At 58.1% G+C, this 16,840-nt stretch overlaps 1 protein-coding gene across 3 annotated transcripts; it reads left to right on the top strand.

Moving 5' to 3' along the window:
• Window positions 1-21: 21 nt before the first annotated feature.
• On the top strand, window positions 22-16,576 carry MAP3K11 (mitogen-activated protein kinase kinase kinase 11). Of its 3 annotated transcripts, none has more exons than XM_030332137.1 (11): window positions 22-80; window positions 314-2,197; window positions 6,429-6,609; window positions 6,805-6,953; window positions 7,058-7,233; window positions 7,370-7,613; window positions 8,095-8,208; window positions 8,740-8,875; window positions 8,964-9,055; window positions 14,623-15,060; window positions 15,708-16,576. In XM_030332137.1, the coding sequence occupies exons 2-11, from the start codon at window positions 1,456-1,458 to the stop codon at window positions 16,043-16,045; spliced, it is 2,610 nt and encodes an 869-aa protein (XP_030187997.1). In that variant the 5' UTR covers window positions 22-80; window positions 314-1,455; the 3' UTR covers window positions 16,046-16,576. The 3 variants fall into 3 exon arrangements, with proteins under 3 accessions (XP_030187997.1, XP_030187996.1, XP_030187998.1); XM_030332136.2 differs by lacking the exon at window positions 22-80 and having other exon boundaries at window positions 352-460; window positions 591-2,197; XM_030332138.1 differs by lacking the exon at window positions 22-80 and having other exon boundaries at window positions 589-684; window positions 899-2,197.
• Window positions 16,577-16,840: the final 264 nt, after the last annotated feature.

The following is a 16,840-nucleotide window of genomic DNA, read 5'->3' as shown; positions in this document are numbered from 1 at the left end:
CACCACTGGGCGGAACCCAAGGGTTGGTTGATGAGTGGCCACTGGGTGACGGCGGAATTAACTGGCACAAAACTCTCCCAGTGAGTTACAGGAGGCGGGGTGGAGGCGTGGACTCCCCAGGGCTACAGGGACAGCTCTGCACCACCAAAGCACGCCCCTCTCGGTCCGCCCCTTTTAGTGCTGGACCTCACACCGGCACTCTCGCCCTAAGCGGTGTCTACTTCCGGGTCAGAGCTCAGATTTAGCGGTTAGAGAGTAACCTTACAGAACAGGCATGAGTAATAGAAATAGGATAACGTCGTTTTTCTTAAAGAGACAGGTGCAAGGCAATTGGAGTCCATCCAGCGGCTGTGAGGGCGATTTAGCTATTCTGAATCCAATCGCGGGGCGAAATTCTGGAAGACAGTCTCAGGTTTCAGCCCACTGGGGAAGGGGCATGAAGAACCGGATTGTTTTCCAGGTGAGGAGCAGAGGACAGCCTTAGACAACCCGTTCCAAGAGCTTGAGGTGCAGCCAGTCCCGTCCTCCAATCTTGCCCACTCTCATCCCAAACTAGCTCTACAAAGCAGAGCTTCTGGTCTCTGTTTCAGCTATGAAGGGAATGAGGCGAAGAGAAGATGAGTCACACAGTCCTTCAACTTCGGAGCCAAGACTAGACTCGGCTTTGCCCCACTCCCAAGCCAGGTTCTTTACCCCGTTTTGCTGATGCGGATGCAGAGGGGATGATGGCCTGTCCTTAGCAAAGACCAACCTTGACCCTGAACCTCCTGCGATGGGCGGTCGGGACTACCCATCCCCTCATTGCCCGCCTACCCGGGAACTCCCGGGACCTGCTCCGGCAGCCTCTGGGAGGGGAGCAGGGCTACCCGCCCGCGTCATCTGATGCTGTTTCCTGCAGGAGGGAGAAGAGCGGAAAAAAGTGAAACTCCACCCTCCACCTCTGCCTCCCGCCCCCGGGGCCAAAGTACAAAGGGAGGAGGAAGAAGGGAACGGGGTTGGAGCCGTCGGGCTGAGGGAGCCGGGCTGGGAAGCGGCAGCTCGGCCCAACTAGGGACACTCCAGCCACCCCCTGCGCAAAAAGACCCAACCGGAGTCCAGGCGCTGCCCCTTGCTGGCCCCACCTTACACTTGGCGAGTGCCGGAGCCAGCCTCCCAGGACTGCTCCAGGACTGAGGGACTTTCGGGCCCCTCCAGGCTGGCCATGGTGAGACGCCGGAGGCCCCGGGGTCCCACCCCCAGAGCCTGACCACACTGCCCTGGGTGGCCCTCTAGAAGCCCGAGATGCGGGGGGCCGGGAGGCAATACTCCTGGCTCCCCAGAGAGGTTTGGGTCTGGGGCTGAGGGCCAGGGCCCGGATGCCCAGGTTCCGGGACTAGGGCCTTGGCAGCCAGCAGGGGTGGGGACCAGGGGCACCCAGGGAAGGTACCCCACTTGCCCCAGTATCGGGTCCCAGCCATGGAGCCCTTGAAGAACCTCTTTCTCAAGAGCCCGCTGGGGTCATGGAACGGCAGCGGCAGTGGGGGCGGTGGGGGTGGCGGCGGAGGAGGCTGGCCAGAGGGGTCCCCGAAGACAGCGGCTTATGCCAACCCTGTTTGGACAGCCCTGTTTGACTACGAACCCAATGGGCAGGACGAACTGGCCCTGAGGAAGGGCGACCGTGTGGAGGTGCTGTCCCGGGATGCAGCTATCTCAGGCGATGAGGGCTGGTGGGCGGGCCAGGTGGGCGGCCAGGTGGGCATCTTTCCATCCAACTATGTGTCTCGGGGCGGTGGCCCGCCCCCCTGCGAGGTGGCCAGTTTCCAAGAGCTGCGGCTGGAGGAGGTGATCGGCATCGGTGGCTTCGGCAAGGTCTACCGCGGCAGCTGGCGAGGTGAACTGGTGGCTGTGAAGGCAGCTCGCCAGGACCCCGATGAGGACATCAGTGTGACAGCTGAGAGCGTGCGCCAGGAGGCCCGGCTTTTCGCCATGCTGGCACACCCCAACATCATTGCCCTCAAGGCCGTGTGCCTAGAGGAGCCCAACCTGTGCTTGGTGATGGAGTATGCGGCCGGTGGGCCCCTCAGCCGTGCCCTGGCTGGGCGACGTGTGCCCCCGCATGTTCTGGTCAACTGGGCTGTGCAAATTGCCCGCGGGATGCACTACCTGCACTGTGAGGCCCTGGTGCCCGTCATCCACCGAGACCTCAAGTCCAACAACAGTGAGTTTGGGGGAGCATGGTTGGAGGGCGGCGTGGGCCAAGCACACACCTGCCAACTCTCAGCTGAGCCACCTGGGGATCTAGGAGAGGCAGGAGCTCCTGCCCTAGGGGAGTCCCAGCTGACTAGGGGCGCCATGAGTCCACACGGACCCCAAAGCAGGAGTCCCAGGCACCAAACCGTCCTTCACGTCCCAGCCTCAGATGGAGCCCTTAACCCGAGCTCATAGCTGCCAAGTTAAAAAGTTGGAAGCTCTCAGGTGAGCCATAAGCATCCTGTCTAACCACGGGCACCACTTCAAGGAAGCTGGATACTGGCGCTCATCTTCCTTTCCCCCTAAAGCTCACACTTGTGCTGTTGCTGCTCTGCTCTTGTGGTGGGAAGCTTCTCCAGAACAGAGATCTTGGAGAGGAAAGCCCCCCACCCTTCCCACCCCTGGGGGTCAAGGCTGGGGACAGGGCTGGAATTCTGGTCCCGCCCATGCCCCTGACTGCATGACCTTTAGCTCCTTATTTCAACTCAGATCCTCAATTTCAGACTCTGTAAAAAGGGAGTGACCAGGAAGGTGAATGGCTTAAGGGACTGGGCAAGCCTGGCATCTGATGCCTGGCACGCAGTAGGTCTGCAGCTGTGGGTGTGAGCATTTGAGGGCTGGATCAGAGAGGGCCTTGCCTGGAATGAGCAATTGGGGTGGGCGTGGTGGGGCTAAGGGAGCCTCAAGCAGTAAGATTACTCCGTCTCCAGCCATGTCAGGCCAAGAGGCAGGACCACCCCTCCCAGTAGTGGGGACGCGGGGCTGGGTCTGCTGGGGCTCAGGGTACAGGCCGTAGAGCAACAGGAGGTGCGGGAGGGGCTGATGGGTTATTGGAGAGGCATGGGCAACTCTTGGGGGAAGTAAGCATGGATATTTTGGGCGGCCTGGCCTGAGCTGACCATATACAAGTAGCTTATGGAGAGCAGAATGCCCTGACCCAGTAATATCCAAGTCCTTGACAGGCCTGGAGGGGCTGGGGAGGCCTGCCAGCCACCCCCACCTACTCCCCTCATCCAGTGGGGCACTTCCCTCTGCTCACCCTCACTCCTTGGCCCTAGCCTTCCAGGGACCCCCCACTCACTGCCCCAGCCTGAGGGAGATTCCCCGAAGGCCTTGGGGGAGGGGACTCCCTTCTTCTGTTTTTCCTCCAGTTTTCTTTCCAGAGAAAATGGAACAATAGCCCAGGCCCCTGCTCCCCACCCTCCCCACTGCTTCCTGCGTTTCCTGCTGCCCCTGAGCCGGCTTCCTGCCCCTGCTCCAGCCTCTGCTCCCTCCCCAGCCCAGCTGCCTGCAGGGGAGGAAAGAGCCAAGGGTGGGGGGGGGGGGTTATGGGAGAGGAAGGAGCCAGGGATTGCACACACACCCGCCCCCCCTCCAGTTCCCCTGTTTCTCTCCCAGAGTCTGGGTGGTGATGAAGGCAGGCGAGGTGCCCTCAGCCTCTCTGAGCCTGGCCTCCCACCTCGAAGACCCCGGTCCTAGGCCTGGGGTGCTGTCTGCGGGATGGTGGGGGGAGTCCCTGGGCTGGGGGGGGGCACAGGCAGGAAACAATGGCGTGATTTTCCTGGACAATGGGGGCCTTGTGAGGAAGCCTGGCGGGGAGTGGAGGGGGAATTCTCCAGGCCCACGAGTCACAGGACTGACCAGCCAGCCCGGCCTGGGTCTGACCTCCCCCAATTCTCCCCCAGAGGGCTCCCCCCGAGATGGAAACCTGGACCAGGCCTCCCAGAAAGGAGAAGTAGGGACCAGGGAAGGGAAGCGGAAGAGGTGTGAGCTGCCTAGGCCCCCAGAGGCCAGCCTGTGGAGGGAGCTGGGGGCCAGGCCCCTTTCAGAGGCTAGGGAGCCCTAAGAGGGGGCTGAGAGCTTGGGATCTCCAGCTCCCTCTCCTCCAGGTGGCCCCTGATCACCCCATCCCCAAGGTTTGGATCAGATGCCAGAAGGGCAACTTGGGTTGGGACAAATTCAAGACACTCGATATAAAGCAGGGGATGCGGAGGTGAGGATGAGGCTTCAAAGGTGTGAAGCTGGGGGTGGAGGGTGACAGAAAGGCCACCAGGGACAAAGAAGTCCTGAGACTTGGATGAGAGGCTGCCTATCTCTGGGCCTCAGATTACCTGACCGAAAAGGGGAAGCTGGCCTCCCAGCCAGAGATGCTAGTGAGAAAGTGCTTCACTAGTCTGTGAGGTACGAGTAGCTAGAGACCTGGCCAGTTGGTCTCCAAGAGGGTGGGTGGGTCCTGTCACCAGGAGAGACCAGCACATAGACCCTCGGGCCCTAGCACATAGACCCCTTTGCTTGGTGCCACTCCAGCCACCTGCCGCCCTCCCCCCGCCCCGCCCCGCCCCGCCCCCTGTTGCAGTTCTGCTGCTTTGGAATGAACTCGTGTAAAGTTTACTAACTGGTCCAGTTCTGAGCCTCCAGCAGCCAGCCCAGAGTCCACTGCAAAGCAGGGAATATGTTGTGACAGAGGACCGCAAGGAGAGTCAACACGAGACGGTAGAGACCTAATCTTTAGAGGACAGCTGACACTCAGCACCAGATGTCACACCCTGTGCTAAGGATTTAAGAAGTGTGATCTTGTTAAATACTCATGACAACCCTCTGAGGTGGCTTTCGTTGTCGTCCTTAGCTTTATTAACTGTTTGGGACTCAGCCCCAGTCTGGCTCAGAGGAGAGGACGGACTGCAAGACTGTTCTCTGAATTAGGAGAAATTGCAGGGAGATTTGCTGTGTGCGGTGGGATTCAGAAGGTGGTTGTTGAGGGCATTTGGACATCAGACGGGGCGGTGATGGGCAGCTGAATTGGCTTCTGGCCTAGAGCTTCAAATGTGGGAGAGTCCAACAGGGAGGGGGCAGCTGGCACTTGGGAGAGGCCAAGACAGCCTGGGGGCAGTGGGCAGAGGTTGAGGAGAGGCCAGGCTCTGAGGAGCACTGGCACCGAAAAGGCTGAGGGGAGGGGAGGCCCTAAGGAAATAGCACAAGCAGCCAGAGGCCCCAGAATCAAAGACAGCTGGGGGGGGGGGGGGATGGCAGTGCCAGATGCGGCCGCAAGGCCCAGAAAGCTTGGCCAGCAGCAGGAGCAGGGGTTATGGTTTCAAGCCTGGAAAAGCGAATACCCTGGTTCTGCCACCTCCTCCAAGAAGTCCTCCCTTTTGCCAGGCTGGGTTAGGTGCCCATCCCCTCTGCCCTCAGTACCCTGAGCTGCCCCCGTAATGGTGCTTTCACCCTGGACAGCAGGGCTGAGTGGTTGGTGTGCCCTGAAATGACGTATGTTTAGAAAGGTAATTGGCTTGGATGTCACTTCTCTACAATAACTAGCAGAGCGAGAGGCCTCCTTCAAACCCTTGATGATTCTATGACTTTATCCTCTTTCTGTTCCTCAAAACCTCTCATCTGAGCCACGTTTGTCCCGATGAGAGATTTGCAAGTTGCTGCTTCTCCTCTGTCTACAGACTATGGTGGCCCCATTGGGGTCAACACCATGAACCCCTGCCAAATCTGACCATCCACTCCCGTGTTTGTCCCAAGCTCCTCCTTTCTGGCCAAGGACCTTCACTTCTCAGACTCCCCATTTTCTTCATGTCCAGCTGCATCAGTAGATATCTTTTTTTGGGAGTCTTTCTGTCCTCACGGAGAGTGGCTGCACTAGCCAAGACGAGACATGGGCACCGGGGGCCTGCAGTGCCTGCTGGGTTTCCTTTCTCACCAGGGGGTTCCCTCCTGTTCCCCACACGAACGGAGGTTCTAATTCACACTCCTGTGTCAGCACCATGACAAGACATGGGTTTCTGTCCAATGCAGCATCAGGGAAAAGTTGGAATGCTGGCTTGAGAACCACACAGACTAGGTTGGACGCCGTTCTTTATTTGCATATGATCTTGACTAAGTGGTTTCTCTGCTCTGTTTCCTTTTCTGTAAAATGGGGATAATGATGGGTACCTCGGAGATGGTTTTGTGAATGCTAGAGCTGAGTGTTAATGCCTGGCCTCAAGTAGCCCCTCCATTAATGTTTCCCAGCATTATTATTTTTGTCTGATTCTACCCCAACCTCCAGCTGTGAGTTCTCCAGAGCAAGATCACCTCTGTGCTTCCAGTACCTAGCCAGCCTGTCTGTGAGATGATGGTTTGCTCCTAGCTCCTCCCTTGTCCCCACTAACTGAGCATGGAGCACCCACAGTCCTGCCCCCCACCCTCTTCCCCAGTTCTGCTGCTGCAGCCCATTGAAGGTGATGACATGGACCACAAGACCCTGAAGATCACTGACTTCGGACTGGCCCGAGAGTGGCACAAAACCACACAAATGAGTGCTGCGGGCACCTATGCCTGGATGGCCCCTGAGGTTATCAAGGCCTCCACTTTCTCTAAGGGCAGCGATGTCTGGAGGTGAGGCCTGGGTAGAGACAGGACGAGGCCATCCGTGGGGCTGAAGAGGGCAGAGGTGGCTGCCAAAATCTAGGGCTGGGCAGACAGGCAGAGCCCAGGGGGAGGGACCCAAATCATTTGGTTCCTAGTTGCTTTGGGGTGAAATAGTAATAAGTAAGTAGAGGACGGGACACAGACCCTTTGTCTTGCTTACAGTTTTGGGGTGCTGCTGTGGGAGTTGCTGACTGGGGAGGTGCCCTACCGTGGTATCGACTGCCTTGCTGTAGCCTACGGAGTAGCTGTCAACAAGCTCACACTGCCCATCCCATCCACCTGCCCTGAGCCCTTCGCACAGCTCATGGCAGGTAAGGATATGGGGCTGAAGGGTGTGGGGCAGAGCCCTTTGGCACAGGACACGCCCACCCACAGACCCTTTCTCATTCTGTTCCCCCTCCACTCGTGTCCCCAGACTGCTGGGCGCAGGACCCCCACCGCAGGCCCGACTTTGCCTCCATCCTGCAGCAGCTGGAGGCGCTAGAGGCGCAGGTCCTGCGGGAAATGCCGCGGGACTCCTTCCATTCCATGCAGGAAGGCTGGAAGCGTGAGATCCAAGGCCTTTTCGACGAACTGCGGGCCAAGGAAAAGGTGGGAGGGGTCGGGGTGACGGGATTGGAAAGAGAGGCCGGGAAGTGCCTCCACGGTCTCCGTGGGGCAGAGAGTGGGGGCGGACGCTAGGGTCCTTACTGGGCTGATCCCACCACCTTCCTTGTCCCGGGCGCAGGAACTTCTGAGCCGCGAGGAGGAGCTGACCCGCGCGGCGCGTGAGCAGCGGTCACAGGCAGAGCAGCTACGGCGGCGCGAGCACCTGCTGGCTCAGTGGGAGCTGGAGGTGTTCGAGCGCGAGCTGACGCTGCTGCTGCAGCAGGTGGACCGGGAGCGGCCGCACGTGCGCCGCCGCCGCGGCACCTTCAAGCGCAGCAAGCTCCGCGCGCGAGACGGCGGCGAGCGCATCAGCATGCCCCTCGGTAAGGGGCGGGGTCTAGCGCGCCTCCCAGTCATTGGTTATGAGCGGAGAGGTGGGGTCGGGCTTGTGCTGCCCTCACTGGGATTGGTCTGGGGTGCTGGTGGGTGGGACTGTGAGCTGAAGGCTGGAAGGGGTGGGGCCGGGGGTGTTGTTTTCTCATGTGGGCGGGCTCTGGCGGAAATATTTGCATGGCGGCCAGGGAGTGGCTGCTCCCGGAGAGGGGCGGGGCTCATGAAAGTTCGGGGAAGGCCGTGGGCGCCCGGCCGGTCGCCTCCGGGGAATCTTCGGTTGGTGGAGTCCTGGCTGTCCGCTTTCCTTATGGAGAGCCTGAGGCCCAGGAGAGCGGTGACCCCGGCTTCAGTCACGCAGCCACCGTGCCTGAACCGCCTTCGTGGCCTGGGAGCTGGCTGAGGGCTCTTGAGGGTTGGAATCCTGGCTCTCGTTCACCACAAACCTGCACCCTGCTTTCCCCCCAACCCCAGACTTCAAACACCGCATCACCGTGCAGGCCTCACCCGGCCTGGACCGGAGGAGAAACGTCTTCGAGGTTGGGGCTGGGGACTCGCCCACCTTCCCCCGGTTCCGGGCCATCCAGTGTAAGAAACCTCTCCCCATGCTTTTCCCCTCAGCACCATATCCTTCTGTCAAACCTTACCCTGGGAGCTGGATCCCACTGTCTTCTCCTAACTGCCCACACCCAGACTCCCTCCCCTATCTGTTTAGACCGATATCTCTGCGTGCCCTGGGCGGCATTTATTTGATCTAAGTTTTATAGATGAGAAAAATGGAAAAAGTAACCTGCCTAATGTCACATAGCTAACGAGGGGCAGAGCCAGCAAACCCAGGCAAGTTTGCCACAGCATGCGAACTACTAAGCAGCAAATGCCAACTGGAGAACTAGATGAGATACCCTACCCCACTGCTAACCCCAGAACCCAAACCTACCTACCCCATCCCAGTTCTGTTCAGTTTCTCTGTGACCCAAAGCCCACCCTCGGAATAGTATGGGTTCCCACCTGATCCCCCATCTTCTAAGAAGTTGTCCCTGGAGCCAGACTCTTATGATTGGAGGACAAGGATCACGGCTCTTGACCTCAGCTCAGACCCTCTTGGTTTTCCACCCACAGTGGAGCCTGCTGAACCAGGCCAGGCATGGGGCCGCCAGTCCCCTAGACGTCTGGAGGACTCCAGCAACGGAGAGCGGCGAGCATGCTGGGCCTGGGGCCCCAGTTCCCCCAAGCCTGGGGAAGCTCAGAATGGGAGGTGAGTGCCAGACAGCCCCCGCCCCAGCATCATCTATCTCCCCAATAGTCCTGAGATTCACGAAGCCCAACCTCCCTCCCCTCCCCAGGAGAAGGTCCCGCTTGGACGAAGCCACGTGGTACCTGGATTCAGATGACTCATCCTCCTTGGGATCTCCTTCTACACCCCCAATGCTCAATGGTGAGTGGCCTTTTCTCCCTCCCCCTACCCCCACCAGCAAACAGCAGACTCCTGCTGCGCTCCTATGGGTACTACGGGGAAACTACAAAAAATCAGCAGCAGGGGAGGTCGTTCCTAGAACCCCCATCTGACCTATATAGGTCCACAACTGAGCCAGGTACAGCCCAGGTTTCAGGGGGCCCATAGTGCAGTCCTCGTGGTCAGGCCTGGCCCGCAAAAGGCCTCTTTTCTGCCCCGGTGGCAGCTGCTGTGCCTCAGCAGGCTGTAGGGAGGGAAGGAAGAAGCGATGGTACTCCCCATTTGGGACCCAAGGGAAGCTGGGTCCAGAGAGGGGAGGGAAACTGCGCCTGTGGAGTGGACCAGACAGGTGGCTGCCACACTGTGCTCAGAGTCCCTTCTGAGCAGCCTGTAGGTAGAGAAGAAGATGAGAAAGCTGAGAAGGTGGGGATCCAGAGCCCATTCTCACTGCACCTGGGGCAGTTCTGAGCTTTTCTGTCCTCCATGAGGATACGAGCAGTTACTGCGCGTCAGGCATTCCCTTTAAGCAACAACCCGGTGAGGGAGGTGCTGTTATCATCGGCATTTTAGAGATGAGAAAGCTGTGGCCCCGAGAGGTAAAGTAACCTACCTGGGGCCTTCAGCTAAGGATTTGAACGCAGAGAGACTTTGGCTTCCTCAGATGCTTTCACCTGAAGAAAGGGTTTTTCGCACACAAACTGTTTGGGAAGCTAGTGGGTTGGGCAGAGATCAGGGCTCCTGTGTCAGAGGGACAAGCAGCTCGGGATTGGCAAGGGGTAGAAAGCTGCATCCTTCTTTGCTTGTGGATCCCGTCAGAGCCCCTCTCGCCCCACCCAGCACATCACCTCCACCATTATTTGAGTAACATTTGATAGTAGTAACAACAGGTAACATTTACTAGGTCCTTCGTGTGTGCCAGGCAATGCTGGGTATTATGATTAGGACCATCTCATAGAGGCACAGAGAGGTTATGTGGGTTGATGTAGGGCACACAGCAGAACAGGGATCTGAACCCAGGTCTGACTCCAGCAACAGGGCCACGGACCCTCATCTGCCGCTCCATTTTCTACTCCAGAAATTACACTGCCCCAAGCTAGCTGTACTGTAGAGACGGAACTGAGAATTAGAAGGCCCAAGGGGCAGCTTGGTTCACCTGCTCTAGAATGTACCAAGCTAGAAGGGCCAGTGGAGAACTTAAAGTCCTGTCAACCCAGGTGTGTAGGTTGAAGCGGCCCCTACCATGTTCTGCAGAGCCCTTTGACCTTGCTCTTTCTGAGCAACCAGGAGCAGGGACACAAGGGTCTGAACCCCATCCTTCTCAAGCTTGCCCCTGACCTGGAAGGATATCACCTATCCCAGCCCAGCCGCCGGCTGAACACTTGGTTCCCTAGCAGGAGCCCACACTCCAGTGGCCATCTTGGGCCTATGAGAGTCCGTGACCTTGACCTCCCAGCCACCCACACAGTCAGAAGCCTGGCTGAGAGTCAAAGAGGACCCTGTGAGGTTGTCCCAGGCACACGCCATACTACTGGGGAACGGGTTGCCGTAAGGTGCCTGTTGGTGGATACGGTCCGCCTATGCTGACGGGACTGCTCTGTGACTCTCTGGAGCCGCTAACTACCACACGGCACGTCCTCTCTGTGAGGCCCCATGGAAGCGATTTCACCTGCATCTCTGGGTCAGGATGGTTGTGCTGCTTTAATTCAAAGCAACAGAGTTGCCAACTCTTAGTGCTAGGAAGGATGGAGGCAAATTCAAATCCCTGCTGAATTACCTTGAGCAAAGCACTTACCTCTCAGAACCTCAGTTTCTCAAGGCCATTGATCACAGGAACTTCTTCACACTCTCATATTCTGTACTGACTTCCATCCGCCCTTAACCTTTGTCTCACTTTTCCTGCTCGTTTTAGTTTTTATTTTTTTTAATGTTTATTTTTGAGAGAGAAAGAGAGAGTGTGGGGGAGGGGCAGAGAGAGAGGGAGACACAGAATCCGAAGCAGGCCCCAGGCTCTGAGCTGTCAGCAGAGCCCGATGTGGGGCTCGAACTCACAAGCCGTGAGATCGTGACCTGAGCTGAAGTTGGCCACTTAACCGACTGAGCCACCCAGGCACCCCTTCCTGTTTGTTTTATTTTATTTTATTTTATTTTTTTAAATTTTTTTTTTTCAACGTTTTTTTATTTATTTTTGGGACAGCGAGAGACAGAGCATGAACGGGGGAGGGGCAGAGAGAGAGGGAGACACAGAATCGGAAACAGGCTCCAGGCTCTGAGCCATCAGCCCAGAGCCCGACGCGGGGCTCGAACTCACGGACCGCGAGATCGTGACCTGGCTGAAGTCGGACGCTCAACCGACTGCGCCACCCAGGCGCCCCTCCTGTTTGTTTTAAACATGTTTTTCCCCTGTTCAGTTTAATATCATTATAATTCTCAGTTTCATCATCTGTAAAGTTATATAATAGTGATCACCTTATGAGGCTGTTGCAAAGATCATAAGAATGGATGCCCCCATCAAACATATATTGATGCATTTTGTGAGACAGGCATCATACATATTAGAAATCAACCCTGGGGCTCCTGGGTGGCTCAGTCAGTTGAGTACTTGCCTCTTGATTTCGGCTCAGGTCATGATCCCCCAGGGTTGTGGGATCATGCCCCACCTCAGGCTCTGAGTGTAGAGTGTAGAGCCTGCTTAAGATTCTCTCTCTCTCTCTCTCTCTCTCTCAAATAAAAAAAAGAAAGCTCTCTTTCTCTCTAAAAGAAAGAAAGAAAGAAAGAAAGAAAGAAAGAAAGAAAGAAAGAAAGAAAAGAAAAGAAATCAACCCTGCCCTGCCCTGGGGGAGGGCCTAGTGGGGGGGAGGGGCAGACTCAGATACAAACAAGTAAGTGGTGGGGCAAAGGCTGTATAAGGCATAACGTGAGCAGTAACTCCACAGGTTAGCAGAGATTCTGGGAAGGCTTCTAAAAGAGGGAAAAAACTCTTGTTTCCTCTAGGCACTACTCACTTCACTTCTGGCACCAAATGTGGGGTTCCCGTTCAGTTCTAACACAGTCTACCTGGAGTTCGCATCGGACCCTCCAGGTGAAGGGCTCAGTCCCACAAGACTGCCCCCCACCCCACTTCACATGCCAGTCACAAGTCCAGGGTGTCCTGTGTGCTTCTGCCCAACCACTGATAAGTCAGAGGTTCCCGTGACCTCCTCCTCAGGTTTGGTAATTTGCTAGAGCAGCTCACCAAACTCAGGAAAACAGTTTACTTACTAGATCACCAATTTATCATAAAGGATACAGATCGAGAACAACCAGATGGAAGACGTGCTTAGGGCAAGGTCTGTGGGAAGGGGGGAAGTGGGGCTTTAGGACCCTCTCTGGGTGCACCACTCTCCTAGCACCTCCATGTGTTGACCAATGGAAGCTCTCTGAACCCTTTGGCTAGGGTGTTTTTTTTTATAAAGCCTTCATTATGCGGACACGATCAATTGATTGAATCATTGGCCGTTGGTGATAGACCTCAGTCTCCAGCTCTCGTCACGTGGTTCATTCCCCCGGCAACCAGGCTTTCCAAAAATGACCTCGTTAATGTGAACTTAAAATTATTTTTTTAATGTTCATTTATTTTTGAGACAGAGAGAGAGATGACAAGAACAGGTCGGGGGAGGGGCAGAGAGAGAGGGAGACACAGAGTCTCAATCAGGCTCCAGGCACTGAGCTGTCAGGACAGAGCCTGACATGGGGTTAGAACCCACGAACTGTGAGATCACCACCTGAGCCAAAGTCAGATGCTTAACCGACCGAGCCAGCCAGGTGCCCCATCGTTAATGTGAACTTAAATGTGATTCAAAGAGGCTTGTTGGGAAGAACAAAAAATGCTCCTTTTACTTCTATCGATGTGATCACTTAGGAAAATCTAAGAGTTGTCGGAGTTCCGTGCCAGGGATGAGATGAAAACCAAATATGTATTTCTTATTATAATTAACAGTATTACAGCTTCACAGGGGCTTGAATGGTGACTAAGGGATCACAGAAAGCCGAGGTGGGAAAGTTGTGCTGGGCAGAGGGAACGGTGTGTGCACAGGCACGGGGCTTTCCACACCTGAGGAAAAGGAAACCTCGGAGGAAAAGTTGAGAGCCATGGAGTTGCAGGCCTGAAGCCATAGGTGGGGGCCAGGCCTTCATCCTCTGGGTCTGTGGGCCCGGCTCAGCCCCAGCAGATGTTTGTTGAATGAATGAGTGGGTGACACTGGAAAAGGAGGCAAGAGACAGTTTAGGAAGGGCCTGGAAACGATGGGGAGTTTAGCCATTGCATTTTAGAAGGCAGGGGTCTGGGCAGGGGCAGATAAGTCAGAGAGACTGGGTAAGGGTTGTGGCTGAGAAAAGGGACCCTGAGCCAAGCCCTGGTAGTAAAAGTTCAGTTTCCCCAGCCTTGCATTTCCTCCTCTGGACCCCCAGCCCCATGTCCCACTCCAGGCCTGGCCCGAGGAGGGTGGAGTAGAGGAAGGCTTCGAAAGCTCAGCCAAGGAGCTTGGACTTTATTTTAGTGGTAATGGAGAACGATGGCAGATTCTAGAGCCAGAGAGGAACTGACAAAATTGGGCTTTGTGGGAGGCCATCATAGGACCCTACCACCACCACCTTCTCAATGTCAGCTTCTCCCGGCCTATTCCTGGTGGTCTAGAATGGAGTCAGGCCAACCTTGGGCCCACAAGTAGGACACTGATGTTCTGAAATCCAGAGCAGAGTCCAGCTGGGAAATGGTGGAGACCAGCCTCCACCTGGAGTGAGGCCATCTCCGGCCCTCACTGGCTGTGCAGTCTCAGACAAGCGCCTAACTTCTCTGGAGCCTGGAGACCCTGGGGCACGAGGATCAGACAACATAATGCCCCTGAATCACTGAGCTCAGGCCTGGCACAAACAACTGACCTCTCTGAGCCTCAGTTTCCTCATTTCTAGAATAGGGACAGTGATGTGTGCCTCTCCGGGCCGTCGTTGCATTGGAATTGACCTGTGTGGCTGATCGAGTAGGGGCAGGTGGGCAGAAGGGCCAGGGCTGGCCAGTCAGGAAGGAGGGGGGCACAGAGCACAGGGCATCGATCCCAGCCTTGTCCCTGGAGCCATGCAGATGCCCCTGGCTGGCCACAGAGGCCAACGAGGTCAGCTGTGATGCGACCTCAGCTTGCTTCCTGGTGGACCCCGCCTCGCCTTCTCACCCCAACCCCCATCTCTGGGCTCCAAGGCACCTGGCTGCCTCCCAGGCTTTGCTCCTGCAAGCTCCTGAGCATGCCTGCCCTCCCCACACCTGCCACTTCTGAAAGGCCAGAGTGTGTGTGTGTGTGTGTGTGTGTGTGTGTGTGTGTATGAGAGAGAGAGGGAGAGGGAGAGAGAGAACGCGCGATGGGTGAGATCGGTGGGCAGGGAGGAACCGGGTCGGGGAGAAAAGGAGTCAGGGAGGACGTTGGTGGGGAGCAGAACTCAGTCCTTGTTCTAGGCCGCTGAGGGCCCCCTGTGGCCCCCGCCCGGAAGACGGCCTAACGTGTGCCCGCCCCCGCTGCCAGGTAACCCCCCGCGGCCGAGCCCGGAGCCCGAGGAGCCTCGGCGCCCAGGCCCCGCGGAGCGCGGTAGCGGCTCCGGGACGCCCAAGCTGATCCAGCGCGCGCTGCTGCGCGGCACAGCCCTGCTCGCCTCCCTGGGCCTGGGCCGCGACCTGCAGCCGCCGTCGCCGTCGCCATCGCCGTCGCCGTCGCCAGGTGGCCCGGGCCGCGAACGTGGGGAGCCCTCGCCAATGCCCCGCGCGCCGCTGCCTACACCGTCAGCCGCCGAGCCACCCCCCTCCCAGCTCATCCGCTTCTCCCCCAAGAGGCCCGACGCCCCCGCCTCCCCGCTGAGCCCAGACGCCCCCGGCCCGCCCACCCCTGCGCCCCTGCTGCTGGAACTGGGAGTCCCCGTGGGCCAGCTGTCAGCCAAGAGCCCCCGTCGCGAGGAGGAGAGGCGCGGTAAGTGGCCCGAAGCAGGTCTACTGTGGGTGACAGCGGGGAGGAGAGGCCGCTGGGGACGTGTGGGGCAGTAAGGCTGGGGCCACAGCCATCTGCTGGATCCCAGACCAGGCCCTCGGGGCACTGGGGACGCACGGAAGGAACTGAGTTCTAAGTTCAGCCACCCAGTGGCGGGAGAGGGGGCTGGGGTGGGGGGACATGGCCAGGCAGGTTGTGAAAGAATAGAAATAATCCTGGTGAGATAATGACAGCAAACGCCTACTGGTTGCTTACTTGTGCCAGGCGCTGTTCCTTGAGCCGCGGAGAGATTGTCTCACTTAATGACATGACGGGCCTGTGAACAAAATACTCTTGTTATACCCATTTTTTAGATGAGGTTTAAGGCACAGAGAGATGAGGGACCCAAGGCTCTCACCAGTGAAGTGGCAGAGCTGGGATCCAAGCCCAGGCCTGTCTACGCCAGAGGCCTTGCCCTTAACCACTGGGTAATTAAACAGATGCACCACAGAGTATAAAGGGCCATGGAAGTTATGAGTCAAGCAGCTCGCTGTGCAGATAGGAAAGCTCCAGAGGTGGGCGGTGCCTCCTGTGGATACCCGGGATCTGGTGGCTGCCTGACCCCGTGCCCCCTCCCTCAACCTTCCTAGGAAGTGCTGTCTCACCGCCGCCAGGGATATCCCGCTCTGCTCCTGGCACCCCAGGCACCCCACGCTCACCGCCCCTGGGCCTCATCAGCCGACCTCGACCCTCACCCCTTCGCAGCCGCATCGACCCGTGGAGCTTCGTGTCAGCCGGGCCACGGCCTTCGCCTTTGTCCTCGCCACAGCCTGCGCCCCGCCGGGCACCCTGGACCTTGTTCCCGGACTCGGACCCCTTCTGGGACTCTCCACCTGCCAACCCCTTCCGGGGGGGCCCTCAGGACTGCAGGGCACAGACCAAAGACATAGGTGCCCAGGCCCCGTGGGCGCCAGAGGCAGGGCCCTGAGTGGGCTGGGCTGCTCCCCCAGGCTCCAGCTGCCCTACAGGAGCCACAGTATACACTGGAACAGGAGCCGGGCGAGCCTCTGTAGCTGCCTTGGTTTCCCCCAGGGACCCCACCCCCTTTGGGGGTCAGGAACACTACACTGCACAGGAAGCCTTCACACTGGAGGGGGGGAGCCTGCACCCCCCCCACACCTGCAACCTGTGGGTCCCCCGACTCATCTGCCCCGTTGGGGCCCAACACTGTACCCAGCTGGTTGGGAGGACCAGAGCCTGTCTCAGGGAATCGCCCCCAGGGGTGGTGCAGGAAGGAGGGGAAGTACAGGGGAGAGGGGCTGGCCTCGGCTGTCACCAGCACTCTTGACCAAGCCCTGCTACTGTGCCCCCCCCCCGGGGCTTAGTGCCCGGATGCCCCCACCCCTGCCCTGGGGGTCCTCTGGGGCCAGGACTCTCTGGGTGCCCTCCTGCCGCCCCGGCCAGGGTTGGGGCCTCGGCCTCAGGATCCTATGAAGCCAAATAAACTCCCCGAGCTGTCTCCCCGGGTGCAGCCTCTCACCTTTTTGGGAGGTAACCGGGGGATCCGAGCCATCACGCAAACCTGGTGACTTCGTGCCCTCAGCACAAGGGCAGTTGGCCTGAGGCTAGGCTGGGACCAAGGGCGCTGGCCTCGGTCAGGCATTCCAGGCCCGCCTCAGCCTCCTCGGCACCCACACGCGCTGCTCTCGCCCACCTCCTCCCCACCCTTGGCAGGCCTTTCCTGCCATTTCAAGAATCGCCCCGTTCTTCCTGCTGCTTAGCC

This window comes from Lynx canadensis, chromosome D1 (assembly GCF_007474595.2).
Source record: "Lynx canadensis isolate LIC74 chromosome D1, mLynCan4.pri.v2, whole genome shotgun sequence".
In the NCBI taxonomy this organism is placed as follows: Eukaryota; Metazoa; Chordata; class Mammalia; order Carnivora; family Felidae; genus Lynx; species Lynx canadensis.
Note: the sequence above shows the minus strand (reverse complement) of the source record. Positions and strands in the feature narration are given on the sequence as shown.